We start from the raw sequence: 21,653 nt of genomic DNA, 5'->3' as shown, positions 1-21,653 counted from the left end.
GGCTCGAACTAGGTAGTTCGGACTAGATGCCTATTCCGAACTACCGTTACTCCTCGTGAAACGAGGTGTACCGGTAGTTCGGAATAGGCACCCTATTATATGTAAATCTTTGGAAATTATATGTAAATCTTTGGAAATTTTTGGTGAAGTTCTGATTTCTTCTGCTAGTTTCTCTTTTGTTTGAATCAAAAAATAATTGTTCTCTTAAGAATATAGCAAGAAAAGCAAGGGAAAAAAGTTTTGTCCAGTTAATTCTCTATAGACTACCAAATCCCAAAGCTGGGAACTTCTATTCAGAATGTTTACAGACTCTTCTCAGTAAGATCCTCTCCCTTTCAGTAAGGTTATGGAGCGATTACTATTGCTTCTATTATTGCATGATAATTCAATTGGGTTTACAACCAACTTAAGGCACAGCTCTTTTTTCTATATTTTAATTTCTCTTCATATGGGACCTGTTCCAAACCCTAATAATTTTTGTTGCCATTTACTGAACCTTTTCCAATTCCAATATAACTTTTTTGAAATGAGGCGATGACATCTGTACATACTATTTAAGATGTGGGCAAACCATGGTTCTATACAGAGGCAATAAGATGTTCTCTGTTTTATTCTAGATCCCTTTTTTAATGATTCCTAACATTCTGTCTGCTTTTTTGACTGTCGCTGCACATCAAGTGGATGTTTTTAGAGAATTATTCACAATGACTCCAAGAGCTCTCTCTTGAGTAGTTATAGCTAAACTAGTCCCCATCATATTGTATGTATCGTTGGGATTATTTTTTCCAATGTGCATCACTTTACATTTACCAACATTAAATTTCATTTGCCATTTTGTTATCCAGTCACTTAGTTTTGTGAGATCTTTTTGAAGCTCTTCACAGTCTGCTTTGGTCTTAACTATCTTGAGCAGTTTAGTATCATCTGCAAATGTTTCCATCTCATTGTTTACTCCTTTCTCCATATCATTTTTAAATAGGTTGGATAGGATTGGTCCCAGTACAGACCCTTGGGCGACCCCAATATTTACCTCTCTCCATTCTTAAAATTTACCATTTATTTCTCCCCTTTGTTTCCTGTCTTTGAACTAGTTATACATCTATGAGAGGACCTTCCCTCTTATCCCTTGACAGTTTACTTTACTTAAGAGTCTTTGGTGAGGTACCTTGGTGCAAGTGCTACATTATATCTACTGGATTCCCCTTGTCCACATGTTTGTTGACCACCTCAAAGAACTCTAGTAGATTAGTAAGGTATGATTTCCTTTTACAGAAACCATGTTGACATTTCCCCAACAAATTATGTTCATATATGGGCATGTCTAAACTACAGTCCTCTTTCGAAAGGGGAATGTAAATGAAGCAAATTGAAAGTGCAAATGAAGTGTGGATTTGAATATCCCATGCTTCATTTGCATCAGAGCGCTTTTTCAAAAAAGGGTATTTTGAAAGTGAAAACACAGTCTAGACAAGGTTCTTTCGGAAAAAAAACCCTACTCCTGATTTAGTGTCTGACAATTTTATTATCCTCACTAGAATTTAATTTCCACTTTTTAAACAATGCCTTTTTATCTCTCACTGCTTCTTTTACTTGGCTGTTAAGCCATGCTGGCACTTTTTGGTTTTCTTAATGTGTTTTTTAATTTGCACTCAAGTTTATGATCAGATTCCAGTCTTAGTAAATGGTTATTGGTATTTCTTTAATACTAGTGTATAGGAATGTATAAACATACATGACCAAACATGTATATACATATATATATACACATGTGTATACATACATGGTCTGCATTCAGGGGGCACAACTCTGATTACTTTTAGGCACATGAGAATTGTGTGTGTTTACACCAGGATTGAATGTAAACACATTGCACATTACTATTACAATATTACATAAGTATGTAAAGAAAGTGAAATGATTATATGGTTGCACGAGTACACATACATTATGACATCATATATGTAGTAGCCCAGTGTCTGTGCATCTGTAATACTGACATATACGGCCATGCCCCCTGCCATGTACATCAGCGCCCCGCCTCCCTTCCCTTCCCTCCGTGACTGTTTGGCCACCCCACGGCCCCCATCCCCACCAGCACTGCTTCCCTCCCCCCTTCCTCTGGCCCCCCCATCCTCCCCTCCAGCCCCACAGCCCCCAATTCCCCCCCCCAGCTGTGCTTTCCACCCCCTTCCGGCCAGCCCTGCCCCCTTCCCCTCCCTGCCTGGCATGCTGCGGTGCTCCCAGCTGAGCAGGGGAGCAAGCAGCGCCAAGTGGGGTGGGGCTGGCCAGAAGGGGGGTGGGATGCAGAGCTAGGGGGGATCGGGGGCTGTAGGGGAGGATGGGGGGGCCTGGAGGAAGGGGGAGGGTGGCCATGGGGCCGTGGGGCTGGCCAGCAGGAAGGGGGGGTGGGAAGCAGAGCGGGGGGGGGGATCTGGGGCCGGACAGGAGGAGGGGGGTGGGAAGCAGACCTGGCGAGGGGGGGGGGGTGCAGCCACTGGCTGCAGCCGGACCCAAAGGGGCTGCTTGCCACCGCTTGCTCCCTTGCCAGGGACCAGCTAAGTGCCGCGCAGGTGGGCCAGTGGGACAGGAAGGGGGGCGGGGCAGTGATGTACATGGCCCCGCCCCCCCTTCCTCCTCCCACCGTGGTGCTGAGTGGTGCACCCCTCAGCCAGGCCACCACGGGAGGGGGGGGCGGTGACATAAACAGCCCCACCCCCTGGCCATGTACATCACTGCCCTGCCCCACCCCTCTCCCCCGCAGCGGCCCGGCCACCATTGAGAGAGTGGAAGGGGGCGGGGAGGTGACGTACACAGCTAGGGGGTGAGGCCGTGTACATCACCGCCCCCCTTCCCCTCCCACTGTGGCACTCAGCTGAGTGCTATTCCCCTCAGCCAGGCCGCCGGGGGAGCCAGCAGCGCAAGGGGCTCTTTGGGCTCTCCCGGAGTGGGAGGGGAAGAGAGGGCGGTGATGTACATGGCCCCGGCCTCAGCCATGTACGTCACCACCCCGCCTCTGTCCCTCGCGGCAGCCTGGCTGAGCAGGCAGCACTCAGCCAAGCGCCACGGCAGGGGGGAAAGGGAAGAGGAATGGGGGCAGGGAGAGACGGAGGGGAGAGAGAGGCAGGAGGAAGAGGAGAAGAGAAAGGGAGAGAGAGAAGCAGGAGGGGGAGAAGAGAAAGAAAGAGACAGAGAGAGAGGCAGGAGGCGGAGGAGAGCTGAGAGAGAGGGGGGGAGGCAGTAGAAAGAGAGAGAGAGAGAGAGCGAGAGCGAGAGAGAGCGAGAGAGCTCAGGAGAGAAGACCTGAAAATCCCGTCTTATGACGGGCTAATTGGCTAGTATATTTATATCAAATACAAAAAGATTTTTTATACTACAAATGGTAATACCGTGTCATAAGCAAAAGACCCAATCCTAATCACTGTAACTACAGCGAAAACTACAGGGAAAATTCAAAGTATCTTTTCACTTCTATAGACTGTAGAATATGGCACACTAACTTTTTATCTGACACCACTGTATCTTAAAATAATCAAAATGTCAAAAAGTCACCCTAGTTTAAAAAGAACTATTTGGTAAACTTACCTTTTATAAAGAAGGATAGCTATAACAATACAGATGATAAACACCACTGCGAGAACTGGTCCTACAACCCAAATCAAGCCTTCTTCTTCATCTGTAATTGGCTGAGGATCAAGATCCATTGACACAACAGGATCCGAATATGGGCTGGTTGCATACATGGTCTGTAAGAAAATTGATCCTATTTACCTACTGGTAAGTGACGAACATGACCAATAGCTGTACTAGAACTAAATAAATGTACATGGATTCGAATGGCATTATAATACACATTATTATTCAAATTTTATATTATAGAGCTTAAAATGTAAATAGTTTATTATTAATTATTATTATTATTATTATTATTATTACTGTTTTATTTCTGTTGTACCAAAAGTGTGATAGGTTATATACAGTGAAAAGGAGGAAACAAGATCTCCGCCCAGAAGATTTCATAGTTTCAGTGGGAAATGAAATAATGAAGAACTGGGGTGATGATGTAACAAAAGAAAGCAACTGACTAACAAAATACAGCGTATGATTTGTTTGTTCATGTCTTTGTTTTGTTGGCACTGCTGAGAGGGCAAGAAGGAACAGGTGTTTAAATGCTTCCTTGAAGAGATGCGAAAGACCTGGATAGCAAAGAGCAGAGTTATTCAGTACAGTGAGGAAAGCAGCATTAAATATAGGGATTTGCTGCTCCACTGGAGATAGTAGCATGCAGCTTGGTCAGAAACAAAAGGACAAAGAGGAGGGTGCAGAAAGGCAATAAGAGGAGATAAGTGGGTTAGGAATGTGAAGGCAAGGGGAGCAACAAGGTAGAGAGGCTGGATGTAGACAGAGTGGTATAAAAGCCAAATGACTTAAAAAGTAATGTAGCTGAGATATGCTGAAAGCGGGACAAAGGCTCAGCAAAGAATATGGACAGAAAGACAGATTAAGGAGATGTTGTAGAGACAGCGGTCTACTATAGGAAAAAAGAAATAGAAAGGAGTCACCAATAACAAATTCAGAACCTGTAGGAATAAGTACAGGACGTAGTGGTGAGGGGGCTGTTATAGCACCTCGAGGTTTTGAAGATATCGATCCAGTATCCTTGCCACCAAGAGGCCCAGCCCTAGCCCCGGGCCCAGGGAGGCTCAGCTGCCATCTTAGGAGATGCCTACACAGCAACATTATTTCAAAATAACTTAGCCCGTGTCTACACAGCAGGCAGTTATTTTGAAATAATGTTGAAATACTGTCAAGCTGGAGGACTTCTTACGCCAACTCCTGTAACCCTCATCGTGGGAGAAGTAAGGGAAGTCAGAGGAAGAGTGCTCTAGTTTGAATTAATTGCTGTGTAGATGCTCCCAATTTCGAAATAAGCTACACAACTGACATAGATCAATTTGCATTAAGCCCAGCTATGTAGAAGCACTCTTAGGGTCCAGCTCAGCCACTTGAGCCCAGGCTCTGATGCTAGTTCCAGGGTCCTGCCTGGTCACCAGCCCTGTGCCCAAGGATCCTGCCTGGCTGCTGGCCCCATATGCAGGGTTCCAGCTGATGGCCCTGGGGTCCTGCCTGGCTATCAGCCCCAACCCTAGGGTGCAGTGAAGCACATGGACAGAGATGAGGAGGATACAGCTCAGAACGCACATTTCAAAAACTGTTCCATCTCCACTGTTCCAGCTCCATTTGCTGTTGCTTTTTATAACATGTTTTTTTCTAAGGGTACGTCTAGACTACCGCGTTTTGTCGACGGAAGTTTTGTCGACAGATACTGTCGACAAAACTTCCGTCGACAAAGAGCATCCAGACACATTGAGTTCTGTCGACAGAAGGTGTTATGCCTCGTAAAATGAGGTATACCAGCGTCGACAAAACTGCTGAGTTCTGTCGACGTTATGTCGACAGAACTCAGCGGTAGTGTAGACGCTGGTATAGTTTTGTCGACAAAAGTCCACTTTTGTCGACAAAACTCCGCTTTTGTCGACAAAACTAGGTAGTCTAGACACACCCCAAGGTATGAAGAATTGTTTAATCATCTGAGTCCCATTGTTCTGCTTAAAGGAACCCTGACCTAGATAATTTTTTGCTTCAAAATTAATAGAAATTGCAGGAAATTCTGCTATTGCAATATTACTTTGCCTTCAGCCTCTCTTCAGACTCAAAGGCTGAAACAAAAGGTGATGTCTAGAGTGTAAGGATTTGATAACAAGCTACCCTATGGAAAGAGATAAGAGGTCCTTAATGTTCAACTTTTACCTACAGACACAAGCCCACTGATAGGAGGTACAGAGGGAAATGGGGCAGTTGTCACAGGGCCTGGTGATTGAGAAGGTGTGGGGGCTCCCATTTAAGGCTGCCGCTGTTACTGTGGTAGCAGCAGCAACCCAGGGTCCCTTAAATCACTACCAGAGCACTGCATGGTGCAAAATGGGCAGTTATAAAGACTAGGGGACCCAACACGGTGAATTCTAGGCACTGCTGAGGGCTGGCTGCCTCAACCCTGCTCCCTCTGCCAAAGACCCCACTCCTTCTGGGAGCACAGAGGCCTGTTCCACTTTGCCAAGGGGCCCAGCAAGTCTGTGTTTCCCCCCGTATAGCATTGCTAATTGTTAATTTTTCAGACAAATCTGCTTGCTGATTACATGTAAATGCTTAGAGTTCTGTGCCAGAGAAAAGTGGTACTGAAAATTATGCCTTTGCAGAAGAAATATTCCATTAAAGCCCACGATTTCAACTCTAGCAGGCTCTGGAACCCTAAAAGGGGAACAGATGTACTGAGAACAGAAAACAATGGAGCATGGAAGGTAGATGCTCATTTATTCAAACTTTCTTCCTTTCCCAAGGCAAGATCCACAACTACTCACCCCACAAAATCCCTATTGCAGGTTTTGAATACCATGACAAAACAAACTTTTGTCAAGATTAATTTGCCACTGACTGCTTTACAGCTTGTACAGCTATGAAGGCCACAGATATATTCCGTTATATTAGATTTTTTTAAGTTGTAAAGTTCCAAACCAAATCTTTTTGTGTTCATTTATCTTTAAGGCAGTCACAGTCCCAAAATCAACGTTAGACATTATTGCCTTAGTTAATATACAAAATTTCAGAAGGAGCAAAACTTTGCAAAGAAAAGATTGAATCTTAGTATGGGTAATTTGTGAGTATAGCTTTTAAGGTACCTAACTTTCAACCTAAAAGCTGTCCTATTTTTCAGCTTTAACTTTTAATGACATGAAGCTTATGCTTAATTCACAAGGCTACTGGCTCTTCTATCACTAACTGTAAATCATCATTTAGTCCTTCTTTTTGGTTGACTTTTCAGTGACATGTAGAACTTTACTAATTAACAGATTTTCCATTCCATTGTCACAGTCTTTGAAATCACTGTAAGACAAAAACTGGAAAAGGGAAACTTTTGTTCTATGATGATAATGAAGGACTGAGCCATCGATCAATAGAGCTCCCATGCTACTGCTGGTGAGTGACTAAGCTAATCCTCAATCAGCAAATTTGATCACAGATATTACATAAAAATCCACCAGATGTGGGTGCTGTGCAATCTTTTTAGTTCATATGCTTTTCTTGTACTGTCTGGATATGCTGACTCTCAGAAGGGTTTGACAGCCTGTGTAATAGTTTGCTGCTAAAACAATCAGTCCTGGGCTACAATTTCCAGATCATTGTATGATATACTGCATGACTTCACATTAGCCTTTAAGATATCTTCATAAGGCTTATACTGACTACCAATAGAGTGCTTTCCAGGAACACGCTGGCTGTAGAACACCATCTTCATATCTACGTGTTTGTTCATAAACATTGTTTCCAAGCCCATGACACAATATAGCTTACGCACCTTTGTGTTTGGAATTTTGTTCCACTAATTCACTTGGGCGATCTTCCTGAGGCCACGCATATGAAAGAGATCAAGTTTTGAAATATAGCGACAATATATGGTCCATGATCTGAACTATATAGCAGGATAGTCAGGACAACTGCTTGATAAACTGCTACCTTTGTATGAAGTTTAACACCATGGTCATTCGGTCAATTTCTGGAAGGCAGCGCTGGCCTTCACTAGTCGAGTAGTTACATCAATGTTTATATTGGAGGACAATATGCTTCCAAGATAGCAAAACTTGTCAACAGTCTTAAGGACAGTATTAGCAGCAGTGATCACTGGAGTGTTGGGCTCTGAACACACTGGAGTGTTGTGAGCCTGAAGTCTTCAGTGTTTGAAAATGCTGCCATCAGTTTGGAACTGAATGTGTATGTCCAACTCACAATCCATGAAAGCAACTAACAGCACTGTAGAAAAATAGATGCTGAACAGAACAGGAGCAAGGACACATCCTTGCTGTGTACCATTTGATATTTCAAAAGGTACTTATGTCTCTCCACTGTCGAGGATGTGACCCAGTATACTATCATGAAAGGACCAAATTACATTGATAAATTTTTCAGGACAGCTAATTTGCCCAAGTATCTTCCAAAGCCCATTTCTGTTGACTGTATCAAACACCTTTGTCAAGCTGATGAAAATCATGTATAGATCCTGATATTGCTCTCTATTTTTTTTCTTGATTCTGCCTGACTGCAAATATCATGTTGGCAGTGCCTTGACCTGCAATAATGATGCAATTTGTGAACACATGTAATGACAGCAGATTGTATAGGACGTGAGCCTGGATCTTACTCAGGGTGGTGGATAGAGGAAGCCATCCACAGAGAGACTGATCTATATTATAACATCCTCAAAGCAGTTATTCCTTCTTCAAATGAACCCACAAGGGATAAGCAGACTAACTAGAACTTCCTCCTTGTTTTCAATTGATCATATAAGGCATTGACAAACCCAGAAAGTCTTTTGACTTGACTTTGGATTACTGCTACAGTAGGTTCAACTGGTTGAGCCCAGCAAATGTATTTGTCAGGTTTAGGAATCAATTAGAAATAGACCATGCAAAATACTGTATGTTCAAATGTTAATGTATGAAGCAGCATATTTTCACAATCACATTTCTATCTTTGTTTAATTATATTTTAACTGTATTACTTGCAGCTAAAACAACTGAAGCATAAAGGGACATAAGAACAAGATGAATTACATAATGGGAAGAGACAACTCATTATTTAAATCACCTCAGGAATTTTGCTTATTATTCCATTATTTTCTAACTTTCTTGCATTTCACTGATAAAGTTTGTAGCAATTTACTATAATTGAAGAAGCAAGCTGTGCATGTCCCTGATTAGATAGATTCTTTCAAAGATTTTTGGTAACAAACACCATTGTCTCAATGGTAGTCTTCAGGCAAGAAAGGAACATTTTTTTGTAGGCATTGTGAAAGATATTGCTGTGAAGCTCATGCCTCAGTAGTTTCATCACAGATCACAAGAAGCAAGGCCTGTAATTTGCAAAGGATCAGAACAGTGCTAATGAGTGGTGATCTTTATCCTTCAGCTACAGAAGCAAATACATTAAAGTGTACCCAGAATGATTACCATCTAGCCTGAGATCACTGGAAATAAGCAAGGGAAAACAGACATGTGAAAAGCACTAACATACCGTGAAAGAAATTGACCTTATGTGAGTGGACAGAGGAGTGATTGTACAAACAAACAATATACAAAATAAGTGAAGGTAAACTTCAGAATGAAAACAACAGCAAGACCATACAGCCAACTTACAGATTCAGAGTGCTCCATTACAGCCAAAACAAAGAAGACATATTCTTGACCGCTTTGGAGTTGCTTATTCTCAAAACCACCATACTGCTTTTTATCCCCCAGGGTGAACTCAGTAGGTAGAACTTCAAAGTGAGCTGCAATGTATGGCTTTAATTCAACTTCTCTTCCAAAACGAATGCTTCTGCGTTTCCTAACTATCTCCTTAAGTAGCTGTAGGGAAAAAAGGAGAGTGAAAGAAAGAGAAAGAAAGAGAGAAGAGAAAGATAACTAAACAGTATTAATACGACTTATGTACAGTTTATTGGCAAAAATTAATTCAGGATCCAGAACTACCAAAATACCATTTATCTTCATCTCATGGTGTATGTCAGTATCACTAAATCTTGATTCTTGCAATCCTTAATTTTTTGGCCTTTCCTGTTAAGATTCTGAATTGCAATTGTTCTGCTCATATTATAAACACAGGCCAACTAGATCAATTTTCAGTGCCTAATATCACTGTCCATGTGAAGAAAACCTTACAGAATTAAGTCCTAGAATACATTGCACCCTGTCTATGAAAAATAAAGCCAATTTGTTGCATAATAAAATTTTTCATTTGTATGCAGCAGCCACACTGTGATCTCCAACTTAATACAGTGAATCCCAATAAATCAAATCAACTTCCCTTCGAGGAAGGAATATCGAAAATAATACAAACTTGAAAAATAATCTAAACCTGTGAAACTCAAGGTCATTACCTAGATTTAATTTTTCATGGAGACTTTCTAAAATGCAACCATTATATTTCTAACACTATTTAGTAATAGGAAGAGTTTAGAAAATGAATATTGACAACATCCTGTTTCATAAAATAGTCCATTGGATTTCTATAACACCTTTCATCTAAGGCTCTTCAAGAATTTTACAATAATAAATGTCACAACCCTCCCCACCCAGTGAGAAAGGTATAATTAAATTTATTTAAGGATAAGTAAGTGTAGGCAGAAAAAGGTTATGGACATGGTATCTAGATGCACATCACCCACAATTTCAACTGAAGACAATAAACATTTCAGATGCTCATCAGCACTAAAATAAGGCTCTTTAAACAATTTATTGAAGGTCATGCAGCACTTTAATAGGAGAGCCAGGAATTGGGCACCGGAGTCCTGACACCCAGACCATTTTCCATCATAAGAGTTAAGCAGCAGGATTTAACATAATCAGTGGAGACAAACTTTGTAGCCAGCCTCTCAAAATATAAACTTTCTTTACCCCCATTAAATATTTAAATTTGATGAACAAAGCCAATAGGGCATCTGGTAGCAAGATTAAATAGTAGCTCATGTTTGTTTATCTACTTGTTTGTCTATATAGTTTTGAGAGTTTGTAAGTCTGTCTCTCTGTTTGTTCAAGAATTCCTCTTAAACAGTAAGAGCTAGGACCACCAAATTCAGGATACAGCTTCTTCTTATCATAACTTAAAGCAAAGTAAGGGTTTGGTCATGTCAGGAAAATGGGATGTTCCTGGAATGGGATTGCTTCTCATAAAACCACACAGAAAAGAGACAGAATCACCAGGAAGGTGAAAGGGTTTGGCTGGGAGTGCACCACCCCCTGATTCAGGATTTCCCCAGCTCTGAGCCTCCCACCCCCACTGGCACTCTTCAGGGAGGCCAGGGGGGCTGAAGCTCCCCCCTTGATTTATATGGGAACACTGCTGGCTGTTCTCCTTTGTCAGGGACCAAGGGGAAAGTGCTGCATTCTTCACTCTGTCTAGGGAGAAGGGGCAGACAAAAATGGACTTTTCCCAATCAGAGGACATGTACCCCTCCCTGGTTGTGCCTGCTGGAGATGCAGTAGCCATGGAGAGACACTTCCCACCTGACTCCAGCCCTCTTCTCCCAGGGCAGCCTGCATACTGAGACCCTCATCCTCAACCCCACCCCAGAGAAATTATTTAAATGAAGAAATATGAAAACTAATTGAGTTAAAAACCCAATTAATTGAGTTAATCTTCTAGTTAAGTAATAAATTGAATAAAGCGTAGTTAGTAAAACCACTGATTAATTACTTATTTAAATGGACAAATGCTTATACAGTATTTTAGCACATTGGATATACTGATATTGGGCAAATACTAATTTGACTTGTTTAGAAATAGCCTGAAGTTTTCCTGCCATGTGACGACTGCTAAAGCTGTTAACCTTGGTCTTCACCTATGAAACTTATTCATTGTGCCATTTTAAAACAAAAGCCTTATATTCTTCCATGGCCTCTCCATTATTTTGAGCTTTTCTGCACACAGATAAAATTCACGAAAAGGGTAAGTTTTCACCTCTTTGTTAAGAGTAGGAGGCAAATCTTCAGGGGCTTCTTCTCAACTCCCGTCCCCTAGCACCACTCCTTTTATGTTATAGTGACAACATCTTCATCATATGGATGAAGAATTCCCCAGGGATTTCAACAATTTCCACCTCACTTATCAATCTCAGCCTGGACCATTCCACACGAGAGATCCACTTCCTCGACACTACAGGTTGAATCTCTCTGGTCTGGGAACCTCAGGATTAGGGAGTTTGCTGGACCAGAGGAGGCCCCTCCCCTCATGACCTGCCCACTGGATAGGGCTCCAGCCTGGCACTGCTGCAGTTAGGCTGGCTGTGGCTCCCTGGGCTGGAGCTCTTTAGCTACTGGCAGGACCAGTGCCACAGCCGGAGCTCTACCACTGGGCCAGCCCCCTGCCGCTGCCCAGTGGCTGGGGACAGAACTCTCCACTGCACTGCCCAGCCTCCCTCCCATGACACGGGGCTCTGGCTGAGTCGCTGGGAAGTGAAGAAACAAATTGACAAAGCCAGACAAGTATCCAGAAGTCACTCACTTCAAGACAAGCCCAACAAGGAAAATAAGAGAACACTACTGGTCATCACCTATTTCTACCCAGCTTAAAACCCTCCAGAGCATTACTGACAATCTACAACCTATCCTGGAAAACAATCCCTCATTCTCAGAAACCTTGGGTGACAGGACAGTCCTTGCCTACAGACAGCCACCCAACCTGAAGCAAATACTCATCAGCACCCACAGATCACACTACAGAACCTATCCCTACAAAAACCCCATTGCCAACTCTTCCACATATCTAGCAACATCATCACAGGACCTAACCCCATAAGCCACACCATTAGGGGCTCATACACCTGCACATCCACTAACATAATATATGCCAGCAAGTGCCAGCAATGCCCCTCTGCCATGCATATTCATCAGACCAGACAGTCTCTGCAGCAAAGGATAAATGGACTCAATTCAGACATCAGAAAAGGTAGCACACACAAACCTGTAGGAGAACATCTTAACCTCCCTGGACACTCAGTAATGGATTTGAAAGTAGCCATCCTTCTATAAAAGAACTTTAAAACCTGATTAGAAAGGGAGACAGCAGAGCTGGAGTTCAATTGCAAATTCAATACATTAACTTAGGATTTAATAAGAATTTTAACTGGTTAACCCACTACAAAAGCAAATGTCCCTTCTCTTGATATTCACATCTTCACATCACATGCAGCGAATCAAACACATCCAACTGACTTGATTAGCCTCAATAAAACTAGTCCTACACATGACAAATAACATCTTCTGTTGTTCTTATATACAGCCCTTCCTGTAATTTCCATTCCAACTCATCTGATGAAGTGGATTTTACCCATGAAAGTTGATGCCCTAATAAATCTGTTAGGGTATGTCTACACAAGCTCGTTAATTCGAGCTAGGTAGGCAAATCAGGGAACCGGGGTTGCAGATGAAGTTATTCAGAAATAACAGCCCTTATTTTGAAATAACTTTCCTAGCAATCTACACAGATAAACTGCTATTTCAAAATTAATTCAAAATAGCAGAGTGCTTATTTCAAATTTGGTAAACGTCATTCTATGAGGAATAACACCAAATCTGAAATAGCTATTTTAAAATAAATGCTGTGTAGACACTTATTTCGAAATAGGGGGCCTCCAGCCTTCCCAGGGTACCCTGGCGGCCACTTCAGCCTCAACCAAGAACACTCCACTCCCTCCCCCCATCAAGGGGTAGACTCTGGCCACAGTGCCTGTGCGAGCTCCAAGCCTGCCAGCCCAAAGCCAGCAGTCACTGCCCCGATCCAGTGGCCCCAAAACATGAGCCAGCAAGCCATTTGCAGCCAGCCCTCCACCACTCCCCAGGAACAGTCTGCCAGCTCCCAGGAGCCTGCCAGGGGCCAGAGAAGGCAGAAGCCTTCCTGATCCAGGGTGGAGATCATGGACCTTATTCAGGTTTGGGGGGGATGACCCCAATGTCCATGATCTCTGCACTAGATGGAGGAACACGGCCATCTATGGCAGGATAGCTGCCAGCCTGGCCACCAAAGACCACATGCGAACCCAGGAGCAGGTTTGCATTACAATCAAGTTGGTACGACGACACCCCCAACCCTAAGCCCTGAGCTTCCCCTCCTCCTTCTTTCCCCTTCCAGCTCTCTTCTCCCAGGTTTCCCCCTCCCTTCTCCCACCTTCTCTTCTCCCCTCTCCCGCCTCCTTTCCCCAGTCTCCCCAGAGTTTCATTCCCTCCCCTCCGCAGTTTTGTTAATTAAGAGAGTTTGTGTTGATGAAAATACGTGTATTTTATTTGACATCAGGAAGGGGATTAGTGAGGGGTAAGTGGATGGATGAGAGGGAGGAATGAGGCACAAGCCCCCAGTGGGGCTGACCAGAGAGGCTCTTAGTGCTTCTAAGAGCAGCAGCTCGGAGCAGATCTGTTGAAGGAGGTATTCTTTCAGAATGCCATATGCCGCAAGGATCTGCCAATGGGATGCTGAAGAAGCATTCACTCCCTAAAATCTATCCATTCAGTGATTCCAGTCTGCTGAGCTCTCTATCACTCCCCCAAGGTCTGCTTTTCCACAGCTCTTCTCCCAGAGATGCTTTCATCAGCTGCTGGGAACACTGCTGTTTCTCTCTCTCTCCCCCTTCCTTGTTTCATCTCAGAGTGGAGTTTCATAGGCAAGGGGAGGGGGGCAGGATAAAGTCAGTCCCAGCAGTAAATTAAAAAGACCACTGAGAAGAAAGCTAGGTTATATACCAGGCAGACAGGGGAAGTTCAAGGCAATTTGGCTGCTGGCTTCAATACATACCAGCAGCTCCACAGTTAGTTCCATCTGCCTGCCTCCTAACCTCAGGTCCAGCTCCTTAAGGTAATTCTGTAGGGCAGGATATTTTCACTGACTGATGGTGCACAGACATCAGTATATTTATACATAGAGAGGTATATGGTTCCAGCCACCCTTTAAGATGAAGAGTTAGATTTTCAAAGGAGTCAATGAGAATTCAAGGGGCTTAATTCACCTTGCTCCTTCTACCACACCTCCTTTGAAAATCCCAGATAATTTTGGTTCCCCATCTTTCTAGCTTATACTATAATTATATTTCGGTCTACAACATTTTATAAACTAGTGCACATCAGTGGTCAGTCAAAGCCAGCTAAACTTAGCTGTTAGTGCAGGGAAATCTGGTTTGTAAAATCCACATGACTGACTAGACCCTACATGCACCCTGGCTTTCATTCATATTTCAGATATAAGTGATGTTATTGCCATTTGTCATTAACATCACACTTATCGCCAGTGATACTTCATAACAGGAGTAGGTTGAAAAGTTTTGAATTAATTTAAGACTTAACATCTATTTCTGATTTTTTTTGCTTGAAACAATTTCTTTTCCTAAATAATATTTAAATCCAATTAATAATATCTGCCTCTTCATTTGTGTTGTTTTTACAAAAATGACATATTGACCCTGTGTCACCAGGCCTTATCATAACTAAATGCCTTTATAGCTACATGCATTTTCCAAAAGCTAATGGGCATAAACTAGTCCTGAAATTATTATTTCTGACCAAGCAAAATAACAGTTTATTCTGCTTGCATCAACTGGAAGAATCCAAGGTGAAATTTTGATTCAATTGAAGTCAATGGCAAAACACCCAATTATTTCAATGGAGCCTGAATTTCATCCACAGTTTCTAAAACTTTTTTTTTATCATTGGTACCTTTCATATTCATAATATCTGCCCAGTTAGTGGCCTTGTCTTACAAGGCAATGAATAAGAGAAGTGCTTTTCACCCTCTACCTCTGGCTTCAATCAGAACTGAAGGTTCATGGCACCTTGTAGGTTCATAGTAGACAAGTATGAATATAGTTTTCTTGACTAGTAGATTATAGAATTATTGCTGCAAATCCACCTGCTAGTGAGGTCTGTTTGGCTAACCTATTTCTGTAAAGCATTGGAGATGTTTAGAATATAGAGCTCCCTGTGCAACATCTCCCAAACCTAGGTATCTGAGGATTCAGTGAAGAACCCCTCCCCCACCCGCCCTCAATTCCCCTATCTCACCTCCATAAAGCACTAATAATTTGGTAGTTGGTAGTTTGGTTTAGAGGTTTGGTGAGTTTTCTTCTCTATTATACCCTTTATTTGTTTCATTTCTTTCTCAGGTTGGTCAGGGAAAGATTACATAATAGCAATGTAAAATTCTTATTTCCCCAGGCAGGAAAAAAACCCTTTAAGCATCAGAAATTGGATGAGTAAGCATGAAGTGCAGCCACTGCCTGCTTTTGATTTTCTTCCCCCTTCTCAAGAGTTCCTACATATATTGAAGATAATTGCAAAAGATATATCAAGGGCTTTAGTTCTTTATCAGAAATAATTTTCATTTTCCAGTCAATGCATATCTTATTTCTTCCACCATTAATTCTACAATGTGGTCTCAATTATATCAGTAAAAAAGTAGGAAACAGCCCATCCTGACCCAAATATTTCTGAATTAATAAATGTTCTTTATCAAACTATTATACAGATTAATGCACCACAACTTGCAGAATGATTAAAATGACCCTTTGTTATGGGAATCAGCAGCACAGACCTGTAGAATTTTATTGCAAGAAAGTTCAATGTCATCCAGCACCCACAATGATCTGCTATCATTGCTGAATCTGACTGTGAATTTTGGAGGTTAAAATCGGGCAGTAATAGTAAATCAATTTTCCATTACTGAATGGGTCTTTCCAGGGAAATTGTATTGTTTAACTACATTTGATGTCAACTAGGACTGTGACAAACACGGATCGTCTTTACAGCCTCCTCTTTTAAAGGGAAGACATTAATAGTTCAAGCAGGTGGTCTCAAGTTTGATCATGGTCTGATCAAATCAGAAAGATGACAATCCTGTAAACTGGTGAAAAACTGATTAAAATAATGAAGAATATTTCAGCAGCAACAATGTCTTTTTCTGAATAATTTAGTAAGAACAATGAAGCCTTTTTCATTGTTTTCATGCTTTTTTCCTGCTGTTGCAGATAATTTTCTTTCCTGATCACTGAAGCAATTAAAAACTGTCCTAGTTACTGGACACGGTTATTGAAAACACTTTCTTGACTTAACGTATGGCAGAAGCCCAGAATGAGGAATTACCTCTTGCTTTCCTTGCTTTTTGGAGTGCAGGTCAGAGAAAACATGTCTGAGCAGTGAGGGTCGGGACGAAGCATTGTGACCACTTGCTAAATGAGCACTTTGTGATGGCTGTTCTATGGAGAAGCAATGGTATCTCTATTTCAAAATATTATTTAGCATGATTAAAGGAAAAAGGGAAAGTATATTGGCCTTGATCCAAAGCCTGTTGCAATCAATGGAAAGACTCCTAACAACTTCAGTGGACTTTGATTAAGCCCATAAGGAGAAAATTGGAAATTCTTTATCGGGAAGGTGTGGGGATTTTATCTGCACCAATTACAATGGCAATGTGTGTGGCCTCAAACACTAGACAGATATAAAAATATTATTATTAATAAAGATACCTAGCTCCCATATGGTGCTTTTCATTTAGAAAGCCTAGAGCATTTTACAAAAGTGATTAGTATCACTACCCTCAGTTTACAAACTGGGAAAATGAGAAGAGATTAGCTTTAAATTCATAAACCTTGCCTTGACTATATGCTAACATAGAAGGAATCTACCCTAGACTGGCTAGAAGTAATATTAGATCAAAAGAGATAAAGTATTTAGTTGGCTTTCCCCCTGAAATTAAGTGACTGTACTCTGTTCTAGGGAGTATGGATCTTATATTGCTAATTGGTGACACACGGTTGTTTTTCCTCTGCTGTTTCTAATTTCATAATAGAGAGAGAATGAAAAATACTGCAGTACTAATTAGCAGTATTGCAGTATGTGAGAAACAGGTAAAAAGACCACAAGTTAAGTCAAATGTTAAACAGCATCACAAATTTCAATTTAGCATTTGTTATATCCATAGCAAACAGCCCACTAATGAACCCGACCTTTATTTGAATTCATATCAGTGGTGATTAAGCTTTTGCTGACACCTCATTTCACCTTATATGCTTTTGCTTTATGCTTTACAATTGGCAAATAATAAAATATTTATACCACAGATCAGACATTTTGTGTGTTTTATTGAAACTTAATGTCTTTAATGTCTTTTGTTTTAAGTAATTAGATTTTTTATTCTGTCCACAGAGGGTAACTCAATCCACAGATAAAATATCTAGACAATTAAACTTGCTGAGATCAGTGCATTATTGGGATGCAATCATTAAAATATTTGAATTAACAAAATAAAAACAGAAAGTCAAAATAGAAATATCATACCTCATCTAATTCCATTTCATCTGGACTTTCCCATGGCTTGATAAACTTTCCATGAGACTTCTTCAAAGGCACAATTACTATATAATAACCTCTGTAAAGGAAGTAATAGATAACAAACAGTAAGATCTAAATCAATTGAGTGGGTCAAAAGAGTTGGTTGTAAGCTTAAAGACAAACTTCTCTCTCTCTCAAGAGAGAGAACTGTGCAAAATTAAAGGGAAATTTTGTACAGGGAATGTTGCAAAAATCTCCCAAATATAACTGCAAAATGGTTCTTTGTATGCCACAGATTCTCTTTCAAATAAACAGATGATGAATTCTACTGTGCAGCATTTGACAAACAAATGGCACTAATTACCTGCTTTTTCATCTAAACACATAAATATTTATATGAAACTATAATTAAAATATTTTATAATGCCTACATGGTTGACTGCAGTTTATTATCTCATTTTAAATGTAACAGACATGGGACACTTGTGCCCTGTCAACATTCTAAGTGTATAGAAACCAATAAGCTGAAACCTATTGCTGGATTTTTCAAGAACCCATTTACCATCACACTCCTCTTCTAATTTTCACATATAATAAGAATGAAATGATAACATTATGTATTTGTTGTTCCTGTTACTATTATACTATAGCATTATATAGATATAATACAAAACTGGTCAATAATTTATAGCTAGTAGTAAAGGATATGTAAGTGTGAAAAATACAGATAACTGAGAATTAAAAAAAAAGTATTATATATCTACCATGGGCAAGGGTATGCATGTGTGTGTGTACTAAGAATTCAGAAAACATTAAACACATATATACCCCTGAGAATTAAGACATATGCTATAATAGACAGATAGATAGATATAGATAAACAGATAGGCAGGCACACACACTTTATTGCCATAAATTATCTGTCTATCATATAGTTCATTAGCATGCAAAAGGTAACCCCAGCATTTGGCTTTCTTCGTAGTCAAGATTTTAAAGCAAAACACACTTCTAATTTGCAAGTCAAATAGTCCCCTGAAAAACACCCTCTTCTTCTCTCCCATAGAGAGCTTTCAGCATATGATATTTTTTAATATAACTGAGATAGGGCAGATTGTCTCCTCATTTTCTCACGCCAAACCAAAGTATATGTCAGATTGATGACAATAGATATAAAATATTTTCTGGATAAAAATGAGTTATTCTTTGTTTCAGTATCAGAGAGAACAGAAGAGAGTAGTTGCCTTCCTTTGACCCAACAATGACAGACCTCATATTCTAGATACCTTCGTGTCTTCTGTTAGTGACTAGTAACAGAAGATAAGGCTGATGGACCATTGATAATCTTCACCTAATCTGTCCTGTCATTTTTATGGTTTCTTATCAATTTTTCTTTGTCACAGTGGCTGTTCATTTCATTCCAGGCTAGGAATACAATTGAACAGTCTCCTTTGAAGCAATTAGCGAGGATGTATTTTAAAGAACCATCCTTCTCCACAGTTCCATAGAAAGAACTCAGTCTCAACCAGTCCATGAATTAACCATCGCAGGGCATCTATGGATGGCCCTTATGGCAGCATGTAACACTGGCCCCTTTTTAATGGGCTCTTCCTAATAAAACTCTCCCATAGATAGAAGAGTTCTATATCATAATATTTATTACCATACAAAATGCTTAAATGTATTAAAATTATTTAAAAACATACCAAGGGCTTAGTTTTCAAAGATCGTCCATAACTATAACTGATACTAAGAGGAAGGGATGATACTCTGCTCTCTAAGTACCACAGATCTGTGAACACTATTTGCCAGTCCAAGCCCAAAATTCTGTCCTAAATTTGTACAACAAAACATGTAGCATGGTGATCTAGACCAACTCTAACAGGTATTTGTCTAACCTGCTCTTAAAAATCTCCAATGATATAAATTCCATAACCTCCCTAAGCAATATTGCATAGGGAAGTTGTGGAATCTCCATCATCAGAGATTTTTAAGAGCAAAGATGGTCTAGATGGTGCTTGGTCCTGCCATGAGTACAGGGGACTGGATTTGTTGACCTTTAGAGATTCCTTCAGTTCTGTGTTTAAGATGATTTTGAAGATCTATGAAGTCAGAAGATTTTGACAGGCTTAGTTACTCATAAACCTTTTTTTCCAAAAAATGTAAGGGTTGATTCTGCAAATAAGCTGGGTTCTTCAAGGTATCAGGCTTCGTATCTGTTGAAGGATTTAATGTGCTTTTGGATATGTGTGCTTAATCCACTGGGCTATAACTTGAAACAATGCAGCACCACCAGCAATAACGTGGGTAACCATAAGTTGTTCTGGAACTTCTGTAAGATTCAAACCAGGTTTTATAGTTCCCATAGTTCAGATTTGTACAGCTGTGGAGGAAGGCTTTGGAAATCTTTAACAGACCCTAGGAACGAATTCATATTTTCAATGCTGTCTTCAGAAGGAAAAGGGCTAAAACCTTACTGGAATAAAAATAAAAGCTGAGATTTGCCTCTGGTTTAGCAGGCCTCAAAGGCCAGCTCTACTCTCAATGCAGTGTGAGAGAAATTTAACACACTGTTTGAAATATAGTATAAGGAAAAAGAATAGAACTCCTTGTATGCCCTTCCAATGTCCATCATTCCTCTTCAGCACTTTCAGTGTTTTAAAAAATGTTGGTGCAGTATAGTTTCTTGGCTTTGATTTCCATCTTATGAGAGGCTATTTCCCTAATGGAATAGTATCAACTACCTAAATCAATAGATGCAGGTATTCAATTCAGATTACAGTGTTTATCCTCCTTTTCTATGGCTACCAACCTCTTTTTAAGGATTTTATTATTTTGAATAGATAGAATTGTACAGTTTTAAATTACACATCAAATTTTCGTGACCTTATTAATTTTTAAACACACATTTTGTGTTTAACCCAAATATTTTCCTTAACAATAGCTGTAGATGCTTGAAGCTTCTCTAGCTACAACCTTAACATGACTCCTAATTTCATGTGGTCAGTAATTATAGTAGCTGAAAAAGTGGTTTCCTCATAATTGAGACAAAATCAGCCGATAGTAAAACTTTGAACACTAATGTGTTCCACCTGAGTATGTGAACAAGTTAATTGGGGTACCACAGATTAAATGTATCATATGCATTGATTAATGAAATGCACCCATTAAACTATAACCATTAATTTCCCTTCATATTCGTGAATTTCTATCAAAGCATACTGTGCAAAGTACGTCTATCTTGTCTAACACTTTCTGTCATCCACAACCTTAATTAGCCAGTCAGACAGCTGCACACACAAGCGATGTGAAAGTGCAATACAGAACTATATACAAGGTTGGTTGCAGAATGACATTGTAATAGTCTATAAGGAATATTTACGTAGTTGTTGGGAGGGAGCAATGCCACATCTGTTGTTAGAACATAACACTTCATAACCGGGGCTCAAGTAACATACCAAACAGGCAAACTTAGTCAAGAGGAGATATAAAGCACTTTAAGGGAATGCTTAATTGTTTCTTTTCTTTGGGTTCTACCCTGAAAAGACCCAAACTTTGTATAAATCTCTACCTTTACTTGGGAGGGATTCATAAGCAGGCACAGCAACTTTCAGTCAGAAATAGTATTTTTGGTATGTACAAAAATTTTGGCAAAGTGCCAGAAATGCTTTACCTAAAGCAGCCTTGGATAAAAGATACTTGTTTAGCTCTGGATATGAATATTTTTGCACAGCTCTATTA

The 21,653-nt window shown here is 40.5% G+C and overlaps 1 protein-coding gene across 17 annotated transcripts in view; it reads right to left on the bottom strand.

The window, feature by feature from the left end:
- The window catches only part of PTPRD (protein tyrosine phosphatase receptor type D), a 1,779,541-nt gene that overhangs the window by 111,323 nt on the left and 1,646,565 nt on the right, over positions 1 to 21,653 (bottom strand). For all 17 annotated transcript variants that reach the window (XM_075931585.1, XM_075931599.1, XM_075931586.1 and 14 more), the window contains 3 exons: positions 17,922 to 18,012; positions 9,246 to 9,455; positions 3,583 to 3,743 (listed from right to left, as the gene is read on the bottom strand). In XM_075931585.1, the coding sequence (XP_075787700.1) occupies positions 3,583 to 3,743; positions 9,246 to 9,455; positions 17,922 to 18,012 (462 nt within the window). The remainder of the gene's footprint in view (positions 1 to 3,582; positions 3,744 to 9,245; positions 9,456 to 17,921; positions 18,013 to 21,653) is intronic.

This window comes from Pelodiscus sinensis, chromosome 6, assembly GCF_049634645.1.
Source record: "Pelodiscus sinensis isolate JC-2024 chromosome 6, ASM4963464v1, whole genome shotgun sequence".
Taxonomy (NCBI): domain Eukaryota; kingdom Metazoa; phylum Chordata; order Testudines; family Trionychidae; genus Pelodiscus; species Pelodiscus sinensis.
This window is presented reverse-complemented; position numbering and strand designations above follow the sequence as displayed.